This window comes from Trematomus bernacchii, unplaced genomic scaffold (assembly GCF_902827165.1).
Source record: "Trematomus bernacchii unplaced genomic scaffold, fTreBer1.1, whole genome shotgun sequence".
NCBI lineage: Eukaryota > Metazoa > Chordata > Actinopteri > Perciformes > Nototheniidae > Trematomus > Trematomus bernacchii.
In genome coordinates, this window is record NW_022987621.1 from 812,079 (window position 1) to 832,986 (window position 20,908).

Genomic DNA, 20,908 nt, shown 5'->3' on the forward strand with positions numbered 1-20,908 from the left:
GATGACAGCAACAACACAGCCCCCACCGCCTAACGACGCCGCTCAGTGACGTCACGTTTGTCAACAGGAGAGCCGTGCACGAGAGCCTGTCAATAAACTTTAAAGGTGATTTGATACAAATATAGTTTTTATATGTACAAAAGTGGAGGGGCACGAACAACTTAGATGTGTATATATATGCTTCTGGTGCTTTTTTAAACACGTAAACAAATAGCTGTAGGCTATCCATGGTTCCGATAGAGAGAGGAGGGGGGGTATAAGGAAAACACAGACACTCATCACCGAGGTCACAATAGGCTTGTTTGAGACAAGCGAGACCTGCGCAGACCTGCGCAATTGCGATCAACGTCTTGCTAGTGCGTTGCATGATGGTTAGTCATTTTGTCCGACTTGCTCTGGAGGCTCGCCTACATGAGACGTTGAAATCTCGCGGGACAAAGACGCCCGCAGACTTGAGAGCGAGGCGCGGCGAGGCGGCGCAGTTTCTCTCCACGGGCTAAGGAAGCGAAATGCTTGATGGGAAACAACTTGCTGGGATCTCGAGCTGAGCGCTCATTGGTGGGCTTTACCCCGTGCTGGGGATGAAACTCTCCAATTGGCTCGGCAAAAGTGTGTTGTTGTTTTGTGTCAGTTTTACGTCGCCACTTCCATTCACATTTTTCATCATTGTTCCACAATGTTTATCATCATTAAATGAATATCTATATATTTGTATACTATACTTGCACTGCTTACCGTTGTCATACTTTATATATCTTAGCATATTCATACAACACACTGTTCATACTAGGCTAGGCTACTGTGTATAGTGTATTCATACCCCTCACTGTTTATTCATCATTCAATTCATTCTATATTTTATTCTGTAGATTGTGTACATTACTTTTCACTTTACTGCTTTATGCACTCCTGGTTAGAAGCTAAACTGCATTTCGTTGTCTCAGTACCTGTAATCTGTGCAATAACAATAAAGTTGAATCTAATCTTGAGCAGGAACAAATGTATTTACTTAGTACATATCTGACATTAACGATTAAACACATTTGTCCATTCTTTATCAATCAATCAATCAATCAATCAATCAATGTTTATTTATATAGCCCAATATCACAAATGTTACATTTGTCTCAGTGGACTTCACAGTTTGTACAGAATATCAGTATGACAATACGACACCCTCTGTCCTTACGTTTCACATCATACAAGGAAAAACTTCCAGAGAAAAACCCACAGTTTAAAGGGGAAAGGAGAGCAACAGAGGAGGGATCCCTCTCCCAGGACGGACAGACGTGCAATAGATGCCGTGTGCATTTATAAATGCAAACCGAGTCAAGCCGACTCCGGAGGTGGCAGTATGCAAAGTTGTTTGAAATCTGCCAAAAAACCGAGAAAAGAAGAAGAAGAAGAAGAAGAAGAAGAAGCCGACTCCGAGCTGTCCGACTTCAGGCGAGCTTTTTGAGACCTCCCCCGGCTGCGATCGGCTATTCTCGTCTACTTTCGAGGCGAGCCGCAGCTCGTCTCAAACAAGCCTAATATCAATCGATCCAGCAGAGCAATAGCCTATAGGCAAAACACAGAAGATCAACAAAAGATATGACATAAAATGAACTTACCAAAGCTGAAGTAGATGGTCAACTTCATTCATTTTCTTTCCGTTTTACTGATTTGAATCGCTATAAACTGCTCTCTCTCGTCTCCTCTTCACACACAATTACTATTTTCGCGGCACACGTACTTACAGCCAATCAGCTCTCTGAATTATGAGATGACGTTTGGTAGGTATGTCAGCACAGTGTCCCATGGTGATTATTTTTTTGCCGCACACATTGAATGGAAAAATACTTTATATAGTTTTTGCAGCACCCATTCACTTATGGCGCATTCCCACTGCAGGGCCTGGCACGGCTTAGTATGGTATAGTTAGGCCTTGGTAGGCCAGGCTCACTTTATGCTGCGTTTCCATTACAGTTTAGGAACTGGGCAGTGGCGGCCGGTGGTCTTTTTTTTTGGTGGGGCTCTTGACGTACCGGCAGTGACCTACCCGGGGGACATTTTTTTCGAGAAATGACCCCTTAAATGATGACTTCTGGTGATGTTAGAGGGGGGGGGAAAGGAGAAATCGAGGCTTAAAAATATGAGAAGACTGATCAATACCTCCATAATCTTCAGTGTGGAAAATATTATTTATCAACCTGAACATCTACTACTTTACCAGGAATTTGTGTTCTCAGAACTGGTCTGTTTTTTTCTTTCTTAAAACTGTTCATGTTTTATGAACCAACACCTCCACCAAGTAGCTTTACAGTGAACTGCATGTGGGATATAAAATTAATAGCATCTTTTCAGTAGTATTAATTATAAATATTTAAGTGGTTCAATACAAGTCACTACAGCATTTCAAACTGAACTGTGAATAAATGCAATTTAAAAAAAATAACCACAGCACAAAATGTCATAAATTGTGTTTTTTCTTTGTTTCTCTGAGGATTATTTACAAACAGGCTTATTTACATATACACTGAAAAAAAGGACTTTTTGGCTTTGTAAATATTACTTTGATTATATGTTTAAATTCTACAATACATTAGTATTTCAGTAATTTTACTCCAAATGTCTCCTTTTATTTAATGTGTTACTTGTGTTTCTATGTAATTTTGAATCTTCATTTTGATAAGTGAATTTTAACAATAGCACCAAGTAAATATTACCTAAATTATTGTATTGACTGTACAACCTGTTAAAGCTATTAAAATGTACATGGGAAATGCAAGTTAACTGTGGGTGACGTCATAGGAGAGTATTTCCCGCACGTTGCCCCCGCAGACATGCACGGACAGTCTACTCAGAAGGTTGACATTTGAGTGGAACTTGAAGACTGCTTGGTCGACCATTTCATTTGAATATTCATCGATGTGGAGTCATGTGAGTATGTTTATGTGCTTGGTTAACTTGTTATATTCCTATTAGCTTGTCAGCTGAAGTCAGTATTTGGTTATTAAAAATGTAAGGCTAAGTTAGCTAACATTAGCTGGTTAACTAGCTCATTATCGTGCTAGCAAACTTAGCCCGGTTTCATGCAAGTTGCACACATCAGATATAATATATTTTTTTTAATGGCTTATTTGAAGCTTCAAAGTTGTCGGCTACGACAACATTCGCCGTTTATAATGGAAACTATGGCGCACTTTTAAAAATTTGAATAGTTTTTTATTTCGGGAGAGGGGGGTGTTCATGGCTCCAGCTCGACAAAAGAAATACTCAACAGTATGTGCGACGCTACGTGATGCGGTCAGTTTCACTGCAGCCTAGAGAAGGACAAAGTGGTCAAGGAATATTATATTTCCAATTAAATATGAACAGCGCGATTTAAAAGGTAAGTGTGTCTGTGTGTTTGCCTCGATGGATTCACTGTTGGCGCTTTTCCAGTGCAGCACTTAGCACAGTTTGGTTTGACCCGGCCCGTAACAACATACTGATACCGGTTAGTAAAAACCATGAATTAATGCTTTGACAAGTCTGCGTTTTGTACTTGTTTCACTTTTGTCTAGTTTCTGAACAAATATGAGGAGCTGTGAGCTCTGAGTGCTAACAGCTAACGGCTGATGTTCCGGTGTGAACGCGGCTATTGAAGATTCCTGCAGTACAGGAAGTGACGATCCTGAACACGTTTTTTTCCCGGCCCCCCGAAGGACTCATCACGGAGGTGATGAGTCCGCTCACCATGCACTTTGGGTCGGCCTTGGTCAAGCCCTTTTGACCCCCCCAGCCTGGTTCTCGTAAAAGCCATTTTTCGCTCAAATGATACCATGGAGGAATGTAACGGGAGTTGACAGGGGACTCTCCCCGCCTCACGAGTGCCTATTTTCGGACACTTTTTTTCACATTTTCCCCGGTTCTATTCATTTTTATTTTGTTGGCTATTTCACCCGGTTCCTTCTAACTGGGACACTGCCCGGTCCGGGTGTCCCCCCACGGCCAGTGTCCAGCCCCCCCTCCCACTCATCCATATATTAACAGATTTTGACATGTTTTGTTGCATTTTTCTCCTCTCCGCTCTGTGATCGAATGGCAAACGCGACCCACCATGCCCACGGCCTAGTTCTGCTGCTCTGGCGGTTGGTTCTTCCGAACTGCGGGTTCGACTCTGATGACCGGGAGGGTGTGCTGCGTTGGGGTGGGGGACTTCCCCCACTTTGCGTGTCTCTTCCTTCCCGGCCGGCCGACGACGCACGGTCTGACGGGTCCCACCACGGGTCCCGCAGCGGGGTAGAGGTTCAGGGCTGGAACCTCCCCACCTCCGCCGCGGTGCACCCGGCCAACACGGTTGTTTGTCGAACCCGCCACTGTTGTCTAGCGGGTGTAACTATACAAGATATCGTTATTTATTTATATAAAAAAAAAAATATATATATATAATAAGTGTCATTGCGATTTTATTTTGTATTAGCGTGCATTTCCTGTTCGGAAAGTGGTGCTGTACTGAGAGTAAACAATACAATTGAAACAGTTGAGGGGAACGTGCACCTTTTGCACACAAACAAATTGCGTTTGTTTTGCTAATGTACCATTAGCTCCTGGGTTTTAGGCGGCGGAAGTGACGTAATCTGCCACCCAGGACAAGAGATAAAAATAACGCCATACTCAGAGAATGTATTCCTACGGTTTAAAACACATTATTGTACATTAAAGTTACATTCTGATGATTAGTGACATTTCATTTTATTTATTTCATTATTTGAAAAACAAAACACTTTCCACTAGGGAGGAAAAGGTCGGCGCCCTTTATTGACCAGCCGCCACTGATAACAATACTATTTCTGTGTCTCATATATATTCATCCTTTCATATATATATATATATATATATATATATATATATATATATATATATATATATATATATATATATTCATCCTTTTTTACTTTATATTAATTGCAATGTCTTCTATAGTAACAGTGACTTTAATGATATAGGGCTAACTAGATGTGCTTGCATTATGTTAGCTAATCATGCTTATCTGTTCCCTTCCCTTTTCAGTTTTGTTTTTGTTCTTAGGCAACATTTCATTTGATGGTTGGTGTTTTCCTCCAGCAGCCTGTTGAAATTACAGTGCCCTCTCACTGTACAACAGCATCAAGTTACAACAGCAAGACAAGACACCTGACCATGGAGGTAACTTTACAAATAATTGTATATTGTGTAGGGCTAGGTAAATTAAAAAAGTCGTCAAAACCAACATTCTTAATCTGTTACCGACCAAATTTCAGTCACATCGATAAGTTATGTGGTCACACTTAGTCTTCAGCCAACACCATACAAACAAAGCTAAATGTAAATACTGTCGAAAAATAGCAGATTAGCACAGCCTTTAAGTAGCGTTTAGTGTGCATTGGGTGGCGGAGGAAGGGAGATGGTGTGGCAGAGCTCAGAGAGGTATAAATTCTGCTGTCTGAGTAAATGTAGTGATACATTTACTCAAATTTGAAAAACACAAGGAGGTTAAGAAGCTATGGATAAAGCAGTTATGAAGAACCGGAGGTCTGTCATTGTATTGAAGGGTTGTATTTTGGATAAAAGTATTATTACGTTATTTTTACTTTGCGTATTGATTAGCCTTGAATGCAGTGACAAGTTGTATGTATACATGTGTGATAGAATTATTTTTTTAAATAACATTTTACATGATAAAAATGGCTCTGAATGTATATTGATGTGTTCATATTTAAGCAATAAATTGCAAGACAGTAAGTTCTGTAATTTACATAATTAATTTATAATGTACTTTCTATATATTTCACAGGTTACCAAGGGAAATTGAGTCATTCAGCAATTTTGTCTTCGACAGCTAATGCAGAGTAAGTTGATCAACTCAGTACTGTTAGAAGTTTAAGTTGACATAAATGTTTTTGTAACATGGTTTAGTTTCAAGAGGTTTAAAGATTGAATTGAATTAATTTGTGTTTTTTTCAGATTCCACTAGATGGGTGTGCAAAACATGTAGCTTTGAATCTAACAAAAGGACAGGATTGTTAAAGCACTACAGGCTAAAACATGTAAATGGTTTTAAGTTAAATGTTTATCAACTCATTTGTATGCACAGCTTGATCCTGCTTTGCATCCTTGCACCTAGTTGGTGCCTTCTTTTGTAGCAGGTTCAATTGACCATTACGCAACATCTTTTGCTTTCTCTCTACAATAATGTACTTGTCTGTTTTAACAGCTACATGTAGAAGATAGACGAGATGCCATCATCCGCTGCTTGATGGAGTTCCTTGGAGAGTACAGAGGAACTCATCAAAGACTACCAGGTAAATGTTCTGATGATTGTTGTATCCATAAACATGTTGTCTGTTCTTCAATATTTGTAAATGGATATCTCTACAGGTTAGTGACTCATGCTAGTATGTGGAAAAGGCATGTCTTTTTAATTAAGTTTAACATTTAGATGAAATAAATTGGTATTTAATATATTTAAAATAAAAGCAAACATTTTACTTTATTCCATTCATTCTTTTTTTCATTCTTTCTCTAATGATCTTTTTTTACATTCTGATTCATAATTTGGTTTTCAGTAGAATTGAAGATTTGAGCCTTTAAACCTCCGATCCCACCTCATTTTTGCTAAACTGAATCCAGTACTATACCAGCTTTTACTTCCTGCTTGGAACAGAGCAGCTTTTTTAAACCAAGAAATAAAAAGTGACTACAAATTCCCTACATAACTTACCTCGTCTTTATCTACAAAAGGAAAGGAACTATAAAATCAATAGTTAGTTAAATACTAGGGCTGAACGATTAAAAAAAAAAGATGTAATTGCAATTATTTTAACTGATATTGCAATTGCGATATCAGGAAATGATCACCATTATTCTCATTTTCATTGAAACCTTTTTAAATGATCATGGTGTGATTTTTGCGAGGATTTGTAGCAAACAAAAATGTTTTCTTTAGACTGTAGAATATGATGTGTAGGCATCTCTGCAGCACGACAATATTACATTTAAAATGCTACTTTGACACACATTTTTCCTTTTACAAATATCGCACCTGCTGCGATTTGAAAATTGTTGTAGGCAATATTGCAGTTTCGATAACATTTTGATTGATTGTCCAGCACTTTAACCTAATGAATCACCTTTTGCATATTCAGTCACTTAAAAGAAAACATGTACAGTATAGTGTATCTCAACACCAATTCACATGTTTTGACAGGATGTGAGCAAAGAAATCGTCAGAGAGGACTATGCTGAGCACGTCATGAAAATAGTTGTCCTCCGTGGAAGTGCAGCACACGAAGGCCCTGCCGATGTGTCCATCATCATCGAGGGAAGTGAGGTTCTTGATGACTGCAGATGTGTGTCAAAGGCTTGCCTTCTGCTCATGGGCTTCATATATGCAATGAACTTAAGTTATCCACCGAAGATGAAATACACTTTTGAGGTATTTCAGAAGCTCTTTCTTGAGCTAAATGTCCTGAAGATGTCTCCAAAAGTCCATGCATTGTGCAACAAACTTGTAGCCTAAGTGTATGCAAAGGTGTTTCTTCAACTTGCAGTTCAGAGGAAATACTTGGTATTTATGGTGTCTAGCAACAGTGACCTTTTTCATATGTTTTGCCTGAGCCCACTTTGTACAACTACATGTTTTGTATATTGTTAAGATAATGTTTCAAAACCTTGTTTAGGGGGTTCTTGACACAGCACTTTTTAGTTTCCCCTGGAAACAGTTTCATTTGTTGTGCTTTGAGTATTTGCAGCTCAATGAGGCACATGTCAAATTGGTGAAGATTTTTTCTTCATTTGATTGTGTTTTGTATGTTTTCTTGAGTGCGTTGAATTCTCAGGGCCACTGTACAACTTCATATTGTGTAATTATTCTCTATAACCAGGGGTGCACACAACTTTCTCAGTGAGGTACTCAGATGAGTACCTGGAGTCAGTGTTTGGTACTCCAACTTCTGGCGATTGTCAACGGGGGGGGGGGGGGGGGGGGGTAGTGGAGTACAGTACAGAGCTTCGGAGCTACAGAGTGTGCACGTTGTGATCAGTTGTTTTAGCGCAGGGCTGCTGTACAGACCGACGTTAACAGCTGCCCTGTCTGTGCACACGGAGGCACGGTGATCTAACCGCCTTCTGGAAAAGCTTCACATGTACGTCGGTACGCAAATGCGCTTTGTGACACATGTGACGGTACGCATTTCAGATTGTTGCCGCGCATGCGTACCTGCGTACCAGTTATGTGCACCCCTGTCTATAACACTAAAAGCAAGGGATGTCAGGGATGAGTGATTGCACTTAGTTTTCTTGCAAAGTCATTGTACTGTATAGATGTGCTGAATATGATCAGGGCCACATGTGATTTTTTTTTTTTAAGTCGGAATTCTGACTTGAAAACTAAAATAATTAATGTTTTGAGCATGGCCCTAATCCTATTCCATAAAAATGACACTTTTGTAAATGTCATTGGACATTTTATCTGAGATGTACTGAAATAGATCACTGTGAATTCTGTCCTCAGGATCAGCCAGAGAATGTTGTTTTAAGAATGTTTCATCTTCACTGAGACTATCGGTAAAAAGTGTTCTAACATTCTGTTTAGCTGCACCGATGTAGGTGCTGTGTGCACCAGATTGCATATGTTTAAACCATTGTAAACTGTTGCTTAGTCCTGGCTGGTACCAGTGTTTCAAAACATAAAGTTGCTGTTTTAAAGAGTACATTGTTTCATGTTTTGTATGCCCATATTTAACAGGGTATTGCTGTTAAAGGTAGAATACATATTATGTAAATATTACTTATATATTTAAGTAAAAAATACTATGCAATAGTGAGTACACTTTTAAATAAAAGAAGAAATATTATGTAAATATTACTTATATATTTAAGTAAAAAATACTATGCAATAGTGAGTACACTTAAATAGAAGACGAAATATTATGTAAATATTACTTATATATTTAAGTAAAAAATACTATGCAATAGTGAGTAAAATTAAATAGAAGAAGAAATATTATGTAAATATTACTTATATATTTAAGTAAAAAATACTATGCAATAGTGAGTACACTTAAATAACAAAAACAGAAAGCACAGTAAAGTTTACTTGTGTACCTGTTGTTAGAAACACTTCTGAACTGTAAGTAGAATTTACTTGAAATATAGGTTGTTAAATTTACTTACAATTTCTGCGTGGAATATTGTTACAGAGGTTTTTCTAAGTAAATGTCACTCCACTTTTTTTTCAGTGTAGCAATAACTCAGAAATGAAAAAGCTACATCGTCTAACACGAACAACCAGTTAGCATAATGATAATATATGTGTTATGTACAATGTAACTGGCAAGGCTAGAGCAAGAAAGAACATAACGTTTGCAAAAGGTTTAAATAACTTCAAGTATCTGTCTTCAGATTACGTGGAGGTTTTAGTCCGATGGGAAGCAGATTTTAAGCGACACCGAAGATAAACCAAAAATGTGGTGGAGCTGCAAACCGTGTAGTGTTGCTGGGACAGGACAGGAGCTATAACCGTTGGAAAATACATCACAGACAATGCAACAAACGTGGAGACAGAACAATCACTTTTGTGATAAATGCCCACTTATTAATAAACTTCTAACAACCTTCTCTCTACATATAAAGTGATATCCAAGCATGGGAAACAAAAGACAGCATTTACCTGTTTGCATCCAGCTAGCCAAGCCTTTTTTGTGTACCAGCTACTTGCGAAGCCTCGTGTATAAGTTTTGTCTTTTTCACGAGATTGCTGCGATATATTCAAATCGGGTTGGTCCGGTCCAAGGTCTTTAAGCAACAATTTATCTGCCAAACTTCTCCTTTCGAAAGGATTGGAGATTAGCTCTTGAACAGAATTAGGCGGGGACCGAGGTCCGGAGACTCCACCTGCACACGAAGCCATCCTCATCAACTACTGCGTCAACCGGATACGAGTCACTGTCCAAACTACTCACAGACTGCACGGGGCGCTGACATTGGCGCCCCGTGACCGTCATATTTGACGACGCTGATTGGCTGAAATTATGTTTTCGCGGCATAGTTTACACGTTACAGATAGCAACAGTCAGCTGCTAGTGGCTGCTGCTGCACTGGTTGAGGGCTCCTCTCTTAGCGCCCCAGACGAGAGAAGGTACACGGGCAAGGCCAGGCAGGAAACATGTGACTTATCAGTAACTTTAGACATCGTAACACAATTTTAAACGAGATTTTATTGTAGATTATACATTTTACTGATATCAATTATATAATATTTACCTTGTTCATTAAAAATAAAAATAAAATATATATATTTTTTAAAATATATTTTTTATTTTTATTTTTATTTTTATTTTTTAATATGGGAAGAGGTGGGGCGGCGCCCCTAGCGCCCCTATGGACCGGCCGCCACTGGAACTGGGGTAGTAACTATAGTAACGCAGTGTAGGCACAAAACCAACAGAGCCCTCAGAGCTCACAGCTCACAGCTCCTCATATCTGTTCAGAAACTGGACAAAAGTTAAACAAGTACCAGGGGCGGCGGGTACTGTAGGCTAGGGAAGGCTAAGCCTTCCCAAATATTTGTGTCACTGCATCCTGGTAAAATAAATATATAATGTAGGCCTATAATGTTTGTGTCTTTGACATTAGCGCTGCTATGCAGCCACCTGTGCCCTGTACTACGAAGCCAGTTCAACAGACCCTGGATATGTTTGAGTTATCTTATGGCGCGTTTCCACTACAGCGCGGAGCACGGTTTAAGAGGGCTGTGACGTCAGCGGCCCGTCTTTGGTTGCGTTTCCACTTGGCCTAGTACCGGCCGGCGGGTCCTAATTCACAGTTTTTCTGGCCTCATAAAATCGCGGGTCTAGGGCCAGAGACAACGAGGCTGAGTCGGGCTGAGTATGCTAAACTAGAGAGAGCATCGCTGGCAAGGGGGCTACAACTACAACAAGATGGACATATTTGACCGTGATTTAATTGTAATACACGTTTCAAAATGATGCCGAAGTAACAACATACTGATACCGGTTAGTAAAAACCATGAATTAATGCTTTGTCAAGTCTGCAGACAGACGGCAGGGGAAAAACCTTTTAAAATGCTTGTTTTCTAAATGGAGATTGGCTAAGCTAACGCAGTATATGCTCCGACCGTCCACACTCACAACAACGGCCTATACAGACATAAATAAAGCAGCGACTGTATTCACCATGACACAGGCAGTCTGTGGTTTGTACTTGTTTAACTTTTGTCTAGTTTCTGAACATATATGAGGAGCTGTGAGCTCTGAGTGCTAACAGCTAACGGCTGTGTTGTTTTTCTGGGGTTCTCTGAAGATCACGTCACGGCTCCGCCTACACTGCGTTACTATAGATACTACCCCAGTTCCTAAACTGTAATGGAAATGCGCCATAAAGTGAGCCAGTCCTAACGAGGCCCAGCCATACCGAGCGGGGCCGAGCGAGGCCGTGTAGTGGAAACGCGCCATTTAAGGGCCCATGTCATGGCCATTTCCACTGATCATAATTACATTGTTGAGGTATACTAAAATAGATTTATACTGTCCAATTTTCCAAACTCACATTGGTTTCGCATACAGCATGTAAAGTATGTGTATTCAGCAGTATTCACTCTCTCCACTAAACGACTCGTTGGAGCTCTTGCGCCCCCCCTCCCTGTGAGCCTAGTGTGCTCCGATTGGTCAGCTCGGCCACTCTGTTCTGATTAGTCAACCACCAGAGAGGCTCCGCCCATGTCTAACAGTGCTTTTTTCGGCTCGCTCTCGGAACATCAGTCTTATAATGGCGTCGGTACAGCCGTATATTTTATACGCTAACTAACCGAACTGTACCTACAACTGTTGTTAGAGAAGAGTAAGTTATTTTTACCTGTAATAAACTACTACTGTTTGATGAGAAATCAAATCATGGTTTGCTATATATGAATAATATGTTATAGGAGCAAATAATTCAGGGAAGAAAGGATAGGCCTACTAAGTATTTCCATCAAACTTTATTTTTAGAAATGTACAAAATGAACATAAATATACATATATACACGGTATATCATCCATTCCTCCCCGTTGTCGGCATCTTGCCTATCGCAGCCGGGGCTTTTTAGGGCGAGGCCTCAGTGTGGTAGTCCCGTCCCCGTCATGTATTGTCCGCCAGGATCTGGCTGGACGAAATCAAATGCAAATCACAAAATATTAGAGAAACTTAGTTGTTTGTTAGTAGTAGTTGTGGTAGGAGTGTGGATCTATCTAATCCATCTATGTAATCAACACAGTAAGCTTGCCAGCTAATATGCTAACCTAGCTTTCTTGTTTACCTTGTTAGCAAACACGATATGAACGTTAGGTCGGAGGAACGGCAACTATAATGGAGTGTAATAAAACTACTATGAACAAAAGCTAGTGGTTCATATTAGGCTAGCAATAACGTGTTTATAATTGCAATCTTATACGGGTAGTCTGCTACGTTCGGTCATTCATTGTAACTGGCATGAATACAATGTTTCCCGCTAGCATGTATAGCTAGCCTTGTTAGCTATACATGCTATCAGCGTCGGAGGAAAGCCAACTGTAATGTACCGTCCTTTGGGGTCTGTGAGCGGGCAAAGAGAGGGGATTTCCCCGTTGTCTCTGCTGGAAGTGTGAAATAAACTTAGTTGTTTGATGTTCGTCAGCTTGCCAGCTGGATTACAATGCTAATCTACGTTTGCTAGTTGTTCAGTTGTTCAATATGCTATACTATACTATGAACAACATATAGTGGTTCATATTAGGCTATCAAGCACATGTTTACAATTGCAATCTTATATGGGTAGTCTGCTACATTCATTGTAGCTGGCATAAAAACAATGTTTTTCCGAGCAAACTCATGTCTAGCTCTTAGTAGCCTTGTTGTTTAGCTCGGTAGCATACACGCTCGGAACGCCAGCTATAATGTAATTACGTTTCGCGACTGACTGTACGGTAAATCACCTGGAGTATACTGTCTATGAGTATTTCGTGTGTGAATGCAGACATTCTCCTGCTATGAGATACATACATGTATGTAAGGCCATCTGCTGATATTAGAGTTGATATGGAAACGCTAGCAACTTATGGCGCGTTTCCACTACAGCGCGGAGCACGGTTTAAGAGGGCTGTGACGTCAGCGGCCCGTTTTTGGTTGCGTTTCCACTTGGCCTAGTACCGGCCGGCGGGTCCTAATTCACAGTTTTTCTGGCCTCATAAAATCGTGGGTCTAGGGCCAGAGACAACGAGGCTGAGTCGGGCTGAGTATGCTAAACTAGAGAGAGAATCGCTGGCAAGGGGGCTACAACTACAACAAGATGGACATATTTGACCGTGATTTAATTGTAATACACGTTTCAAAATGATGCCGAAGTAACAACATACTGATACCGGTTAGTAAAAACCATGAATTAATGCTTTGACAAGTCTGCAGACAGACGGCAGGCGAAAAACCTTTTAAAATGCGTGTTTTCTAAATGGAGATTGGCTAAGCTAACGCAGTATATGCTCCGACCGTCCACACTCACAACAACGGCCTATACAGACATAAATAAAGCAGCGACTGTATTCGCCATGACACAGACAGTCTGTGGTTTGTACTTGTTTAACTTTTGTCTAGTTTCTGAACATATATGAGGAGCTGTGAGCTCTGAGTGCTAACAGCTAACGGCTGTGTTGTTTTTCTGGGGTTCTCATTGAAGATGACGTCACGGCTCCGCCTACACTGCGTTACTATAGATACTACCCCAGTTCCTAAACTGTAATGGAAATGCGCCATAAAGTGAGCCAGTCCTAACGAGGCCTAGCCATACAGAGCGAGGCCGTGCGAGGCCGTGTAGTGGAAATGCGCCATTAGTTAGCACAGTTAGCACTGGCTTAGCAGTCCGAAACATGTTTACACATTTAAACAGTCGTGGTAGATACCTTGTTTGATAAATACACAAATAACAATGCAAACTTACAGGTTGTGTACCCGAATCTTCCCCTGCTCCAAACGGTCCAAACAAACTAGGAATAGCATCGTCCTTCAGTTTCAAATGCTGTGCATATCCGGCCTCAAACTGGGCAATGTTTTGGAAGCTTTCGTCTGTGAAATGTCGCGCACACAGTAACGTTCTTCGAACCTCTGAAGGAACAGTGTTAAAAAGAAATTTCAACCACTGACTTCGTCGTGGTTCTTCCGTCGGTAGGACAAACAGCTCAGATTTCTCCTCACATTTCAGGAAACAGGTCCTTGGCATTGGCATGACTGGATCGATTGTGAACTGAACCAGAGCTTCCAACAGTAAATGTTAGGCTGGCAGAGGGTGCGGCCAGCGCCGCTGGGTGTGGCCATAGCTCTTCGGGATTGGTCCATTTCGTTCCGGGTACCGCATGACATCATGCCGTACCCGGAACTAAATGGAAGACTCAAATGGGCAGTGACGTATCTCCAACGAGGCGTTTTGGGGAGGTATTTTCTGTGTTAGAGTTTTACTTGCTACAGGGTGTACTTTGAGGGTTTTGACTCTGCACACCGTTTACATGCATAAAAACCTTCATAACACACAAGGGGACGGGTAATAACCGGAAAAGCATGACATGGGCCCTTTAACTAACCCTAACAAACGAGATCTCACTAAGCGGTCCTACGACGCTGGTTATCAACTCGGTAAATCAAGCCAGGGTTTCTCTGTCCAGCTGAGAGCGCGTTCATGTGAAAGGGGCGGTGTAGGAGCCACATTTGAAGTAGTAGTTTCTGTGTTTATTACGGTACATGTTTTTGAGTCACTATAGGTGGTGGGCGTGTCAAAGGATTGGTGTGGTGACGTTTGCGGTTATATCCGGTTGCTTTTACCTCCACACTTTGTGATAGATGGAGGGGGAGTGAGCTGGAGAAGGACCATTTTTGTTGACCGCACGCACGCACGCATGCACACATGCACGCATAAAAGAATATATGGATATGGACTATTGAACTTTTGCTTGAAAAAATAAAAGGTCAAACGCATACTGTTGGAAAGACTGAGTTTTTGCGCGTCCACAGTGTTTTTCTCTTGTTTAGTCCCTCGCGGCACTTTGTTTGAAAGATTACTGCCGCAATAGGCGGGGTTAGCAACATTTGACCAATCACAAACAGGGACAAGTGTACTGACAGCGCAGCGTCATACTTCATTAATGAAAAGTAAACTAATATTAGACAAATATGAACTTTAAACATCCATGACTTAAACATATAATCCAGGATACAAGCCACATATGCGGCTTTCACACCAGCGCTTTTCCCTCTCTAGCTCCTAGCTAGAGCTTTTCTGGTTCAGCTCCGGTTTCCCTTTTCTGCTCCCGCTCTGTTCACACCGCCCAGAGCTGCCGCTGCTGCGTCATGACGTCACCGTTTACATGGCTGATTGTCTCCCCAACGGAGCTCACAACAACAACAACAACGGGGGACTGCGTCGGGTCGATGATTGTGTTACTTTTAATCATACGAAGCCAGATTAAATTAAATAACTACTTCTCCAACCATATACTTTTCTCCAGAGTGCCGTGGTTCATTGTTTATTAATGTGTTTCAGCGGCATTTACCGACCGCTGCAGTGCTGGCTGCTCTTCCACGGGAGTTTATTCTCCCGTTAGCTCCGGGTAGCTCACACGGCTCTAAAGTATTCACTGTCTGACTGTCACACAAGCAGCTGATACATATCCCCAGTTCCCCTTAAGTGAATGTGTGTCAGTCTGAATTGACGCTGTTTGGCATCACAACGCTGCTATGAAAGTTTCTCTGGTATAACATGGGTGATGTTAGCATAGTTACTGCTGCGTGTCCATTGGGGACTGACTTTTGCTTGCGTGTGGTGGTTTGTGCCGCTAGAGGTTGTCTATTGTCGGCAGCAGTGATTTACTGAGCGTTTGGCTGTGTGGATTGGAGCATTTGTTGTTCATTCATTAAAACATTAAAGGGATATGTCAATAAGTGGATCAAATTCAGATGTCAATGTGGCAAAAATGGATGAACAGAAGAGAGAGTCGATACTCACTGCCAAGGCTTTGGCAAATAAAATGGAAAAGCTCCAAAAGGAACGTCAATCAAAGGTTCACAAAATGAAAAGTGTGATTAAAACAATGAAGGATCTCATGCAAAGGGATGACAATGCCTCACAAATACAAACTCAACTTGAGCATTTAATTCAACTGGTTAAAGAAACCACCCTGTTACACAAGTCTGTAATTCCTCTTCTTCCTGCAGACGAACAGGAAAAACAAAATGTATGGTTTGCCAAGACACTGAAATACAATAATGGATTTATCGACGATGTCAAGCAATGGCTTTCTGAAACTGGGAAACAACCGAGCAGCACCATTGCACATGTTCCCTCAATTGAGATATCTGATGAACACCAACAAAGTATGTCTCATGTTTCAAAACACTCTGGGAGAAATGTTGAAACTTCTGAAGCACAAGATGAAATAAAACCAAGCGACAGTGTTTCAAACATACGAAGCATTGGGTCTCGCAAGCGGAGCTTTGCTGGAACCAGGTCCAGTGTTTCAACTACATCATCATGCACCAAAGCTGAGGCTGACATGGCCGCTCTCTTGGCACGACAAAGGTTATTAAAAGACAAACATGCATTGGATGAACAAGAGGAAGAGCTCAGGAAAAAGAGGGAGCAACTGGAAATGGAAGTGGAAATAGCTGCATCAAGGGCTAAAATGAATGTGCTAAGACGCTCTGGAAGGTCTCGTGCTGCAAGTGACACATCTGTGAGTCCCAATGGCATGCATTCTAATTTGGAAAGGGGACGAAAGGAAGCCATACTCAGTGCTGGAGCAAAAACATTTGTGCCTGACACAAACAGGCCTACAGGTGGTCAGTCTGACGTACAGTTTTTGCACAGAGAACATGAAGCAGAATATGGACATCTGCAACATCAAGCCACAAGAAGCTCAGAGGCCAATATACATCAAAGTTCATCACAATCACATCCACAGTTACAGCAACAAAGCAATCACCCAGCAGCACCGGCACCAAGCAGCAGTGCTCAGAATCCTTTAATTAATGTCTTGGAAAGACAAAATGAAATAACATCCATGTTGGTTCAGCAACAGTCTCTTTCTTTTCTGCCTAAAAAAGAAATTCAGATTTTTGATGGCTCTCCGTTTCAATATCAAGCATTCATAAGAGCTTTTGAGCACAGCATTGAGGAGAAGACTCACAACCCTAAAGACTGCCTGTATTTTCTCGAACAGTACACCAGGGGGCAGCCTTTGGAGCTTGTCAGAAGCTGTCAGCATATGCCCCATGACAGAGGATATGCCAAAGCAAAGGCTTTGCTACAGGAGCATTTTGGTAATGCACAGAAAATTGTTTCGGCCTACATGGAAAAGGCTCTTTCATGGCAGCCAATAAAAGTAGAAGATGTGCGAGCTCTGCAAGCTTACGGTCTCTTTCTGAGAGGATGCTGCAACGTCATGGAAGAGTTTGAATACATGTGTGAGTTGAACATGCCTAGCAATATGCTAGCCATCATAAAAAAGTTGCCCTACAAATATAGGGACAAATGGAGAACTCTGGCCTATGATTTACAGAAAAGGCAGGGCCGGAGAGCTACATTCATGGATATTGTTAATTTCATTGAAAGACAGGTGGATATTGTGAGCGATCCACTGTTTGGAGATATACAGGATACTCCACCAGCAGCCAACAAAGATGTGAGGAAAGCTAAGTTTGAACCTCGTTCAAGGATGAGGGGAAGCAGCTTTGCTACTACTATTACGACAGCGGAAAAGAAAGTGGAACCTGAAATAAGAATGAAGGAGAGAGGCTCACTAGGTACAAGTGTTTGCCTGTTTTGTGGAGGTGGACATATACTGGATCTGTGTTTCCAACTGGAAAGAAAGGCTCATAGTGAGAAAATCGCTTTCTTAAGGGAACACGGTGTGTGTTTTGGATGCTTGTGTATTGGGCACATGAGTAAAGACTGTAGGAAACGCCTCTCGTGCAAAGTATGCAGTCTAAAGCACCCAAGCATACTTCATATCTATCAGAAAGAGAAAGAAACTGACACAATGCAAGCTAAAGGAAAAGCTATAAGCAGTGCTCTTATCTCCGTTCAGTCCAGTGGTCTTACAGGGGCCGGTGAGCCAGATTGTACTCTCTCCATAGTGCCTATTCAAGTAAAGTCTAAGAAGGGACATGAAACATTCCTAACATATGCCTTCCTGGATCCTGGGAGCTCAGCATCATTCTGCACGGAGCGGCTGATGAACAAACTGAATCTCAGGGGAAGAAGAACAGACATTCTCCTTCGGACAATGGGTCAGGAGAAAATAGTTGGAAGTCACATTGTTTCTGACCTGCATGTGGCTGGATTAGACAGCAGTCATTATTGTGAGCTGCCTGACACCTACACCCAGAAAACTATGCCAGTTCATCGAGGCAACATTCCTCGGCAGAAAGACCTTCAGAGATGGCCTCACCTGAAACATGTAATGATTACTGAGATTGATTCAGATGTGGACCTGTTGATTGGGACTAATGTTCCTGAGGCACTGGAGCCATGGGAAGTTATTCGGGGTGTAGACAGGGGCCCATACGCAGTCAAAACTATGCTGGGTTGGACTGTCAATGGACCTCTCAGAGGAGACAGGAGTAGTGAAATTACTTGTGGACAGCCAGATGTCACTGTCAATAGGATATCTGTTGCAAACCTTGAAGATCTGTGGAAACAGCAGCTAAAGGCTGATTTCCCTGAATGCAGTCAGGATGAGCAGATGGGACCGTCAAGAGAGGACTGTCACTTTATGGAGTACGTCACAAAGTCTGCTAAGTTGATGGATGGCCATTACTGTATTGGCTTACCTTTAAGGAAAAGGGATGTTAGTATGCCAAACAACAGGAGAGTAGCAGAACAACGTACACTGAGCCTCAAGAGAAGGTTTGATAAAGATGCTTCATTTCATGCTGATTACACCGCTTTCATGAATGACATCCTTTCAAAGGGCTATGCAGAGAAAGTGCAAGTTGTAGATCTGGAACGCAGTGACGGCAGGGTATGGTATATACCACACCATGAAGAAAAAGATCAGGGTCGTATTTGACTGTGCAGCTACATTCCAGGGAACATCGCTGAATGCGCAGCTCCTACAGGGACCAGATCTTACCAGCACACTGGTTGGAGTCATGACAAGATTCAGAAAGGAACCTGTTGTACTCATGGCAGACATTGAAGCCATGTTTCATCAGGTTCGAGTACCAGCTGAGGATTCAGATCTGTTGAGGTTTCTCTGGTGGCCAAATGGAGATCATCATCAGAACTTAGAAGAGCACAGAATGGTTGCACATCTGTTTGGAGCTACATCGTCGCCAAGTTGTGCTAGTTTTGCCTTTAGAAAGTGTGCAGAGGACCATCGGGAGCAGTTCAGCCCCAAAGTAATCAACACTGTCCTGCACAATTTCTATGTTGATGATTGTCTAACATCTGTGGTCTCAGAGGAGGAGGCAGTGGCACTCTATCATGACCTTTGTGCCCTTTGTGCTCATGGGGGTTTTCATCTCACAAAGTGGATTAGCAACAGACGTACCGTGCTTGCTGCTATACCTTCGATAGAGAGAGCGAAAGAAGTTAAGGATCTGGACTTGGATAATGACACACTCCCTGTGGAAAGAGTATTGGGCGTACAGTGGTGTGTTGAGTCAGATGTCTTTAAGTTCAAGATCATGATCAAGGACAAACCCATAACCAGAAGAGGGATCCTTTCCATGGTCAGCTCAATCTTTGACCCATTAGGAATATTGGCACCTGTGGTCCTATCAGCCAAGATGATTCTTCAAGACTTGTGCAGAAGGGAACTTGGTTGGGATGATATTATACCAGCCTCAGCTGCACAAGAGTGGAAAAGTTGGCTGAAGGAGCTCTGCAATCTCGAAGAGTTTAAAGTTGACAGATGCCTAAAACCGGTGGATTTTGGGGAAGTGACCTCTGCTCAGCTACACCACTTTGCAGATGCAAGTGAAGACGGCTATGGAACAGTGACTTACCTGTTATTACATAACATCAAAGGACAAGTGCACTGTGTCTTCATTATGGGAAAAGCTAGAGTGGCCCCATTGAAACCAATAACCATCCCTCGAATGGAATTGACGGCTGCCGTGGTTGCAAGTCGTATGGACAAGATGTGTAGGAAGGAGCTGCAAATGCAACTTAAAGACTCCATCTTTTGGACTGATAGTACTTCCGTATTAAAGTACATCAGTAATGAGACCTTAAGGTTTCGAACCTTCGTCGCAAACAGGGTTTCAAAAATACGCAGCGTATCAAATCCATCTCAGTGGAGATATGTTCCCACCGCAAGCAATCCTGCCGACTGGGCTTCCAGGGGAGTCAAAGTGGAAACGCTCCTGAAAGATGACACATGGGTGTCTGGACCTCAGTTTCTCACTGGACCTGAAGAACAGTGGCCTGTGAACCCTGATGGCTCTGAAATGGCACCAGAAGACCCTGAGGTCAAGATAAGTCTGAATGTGAACGCTGTGCAGGTTGAAAAAGAGATGGATGCTGTAACCCGATTGATCAATCACTTCTCTTCTTGGATCCACCTGAAGAAGATGGTTGGTTGGATCCTCAGGTTGAAAAAGGAAGCAATTGAGTCTGACTCTTGCTCAGTCTGGCTTGAATAAGGAACAACAAGACCGAGAGATGAAAAAGGAAATGCAGACTATCAAGGCTCAGGTGGTCTCTGGTTTTCTTTCTATTGAGGACCTCCGAAAAGCTGAGAAAGAAATGATCTGCTTTTGCCAAAGAAAAAGGTTTCCTGAGGAAATCAAAGGCTTGCAAAAGGGAGAAGGTGTGAAAAGGACTAGTCACATCTACAAACTCAACCCAGTACTTGAAGATGGTGTTCTGAGAGTGGGA

General features: G+C 41.9%; 1 protein-coding gene and 1 long non-coding RNA gene across 3 annotated transcripts; both read left to right on the plus strand.

Moving 5' to 3' along the window:
- Positions 1 to 2,528: 2,528 nt before the first annotated feature.
- On the plus strand, positions 2,529 to 7,962 carry LOC117484291. Of its 2 annotated transcripts, XR_004556103.1 has the most exons (6): positions 2,529 to 2,922; positions 5,038 to 5,172; positions 5,801 to 5,855; positions 5,971 to 6,053; positions 6,221 to 6,308; positions 7,214 to 7,962. It is a non-coding gene; the product is annotated as an uncharacterized LOC117484291 (long non-coding RNA). The 2 variants fall into 2 exon arrangements; XR_004556104.1 differs by lacking the exon at positions 5,971 to 6,053.
- Positions 7,963 to 19,065: 11,103 nt separating this feature from the next.
- LOC117484313 lies at positions 19,066 to 20,673 on the plus strand. The gene has a single exon (XM_034132789.1). It carries the CDS (start codon positions 19,066 to 19,068, stop codon positions 20,671 to 20,673), a length of 1,608 nt encoding a protein of 535 aa, XP_033988680.1.
- Positions 20,674 to 20,908: the final 235 nt, after the last annotated feature.

Coding starts and splice junctions, on each gene's coding strand:
- LOC117484313 (XM_034132789.1), top strand. CDS start 19,066: ATGAAGAAAAAGATCAGGGTCGTATTTGACTGTGCAGCTACATTCCAG.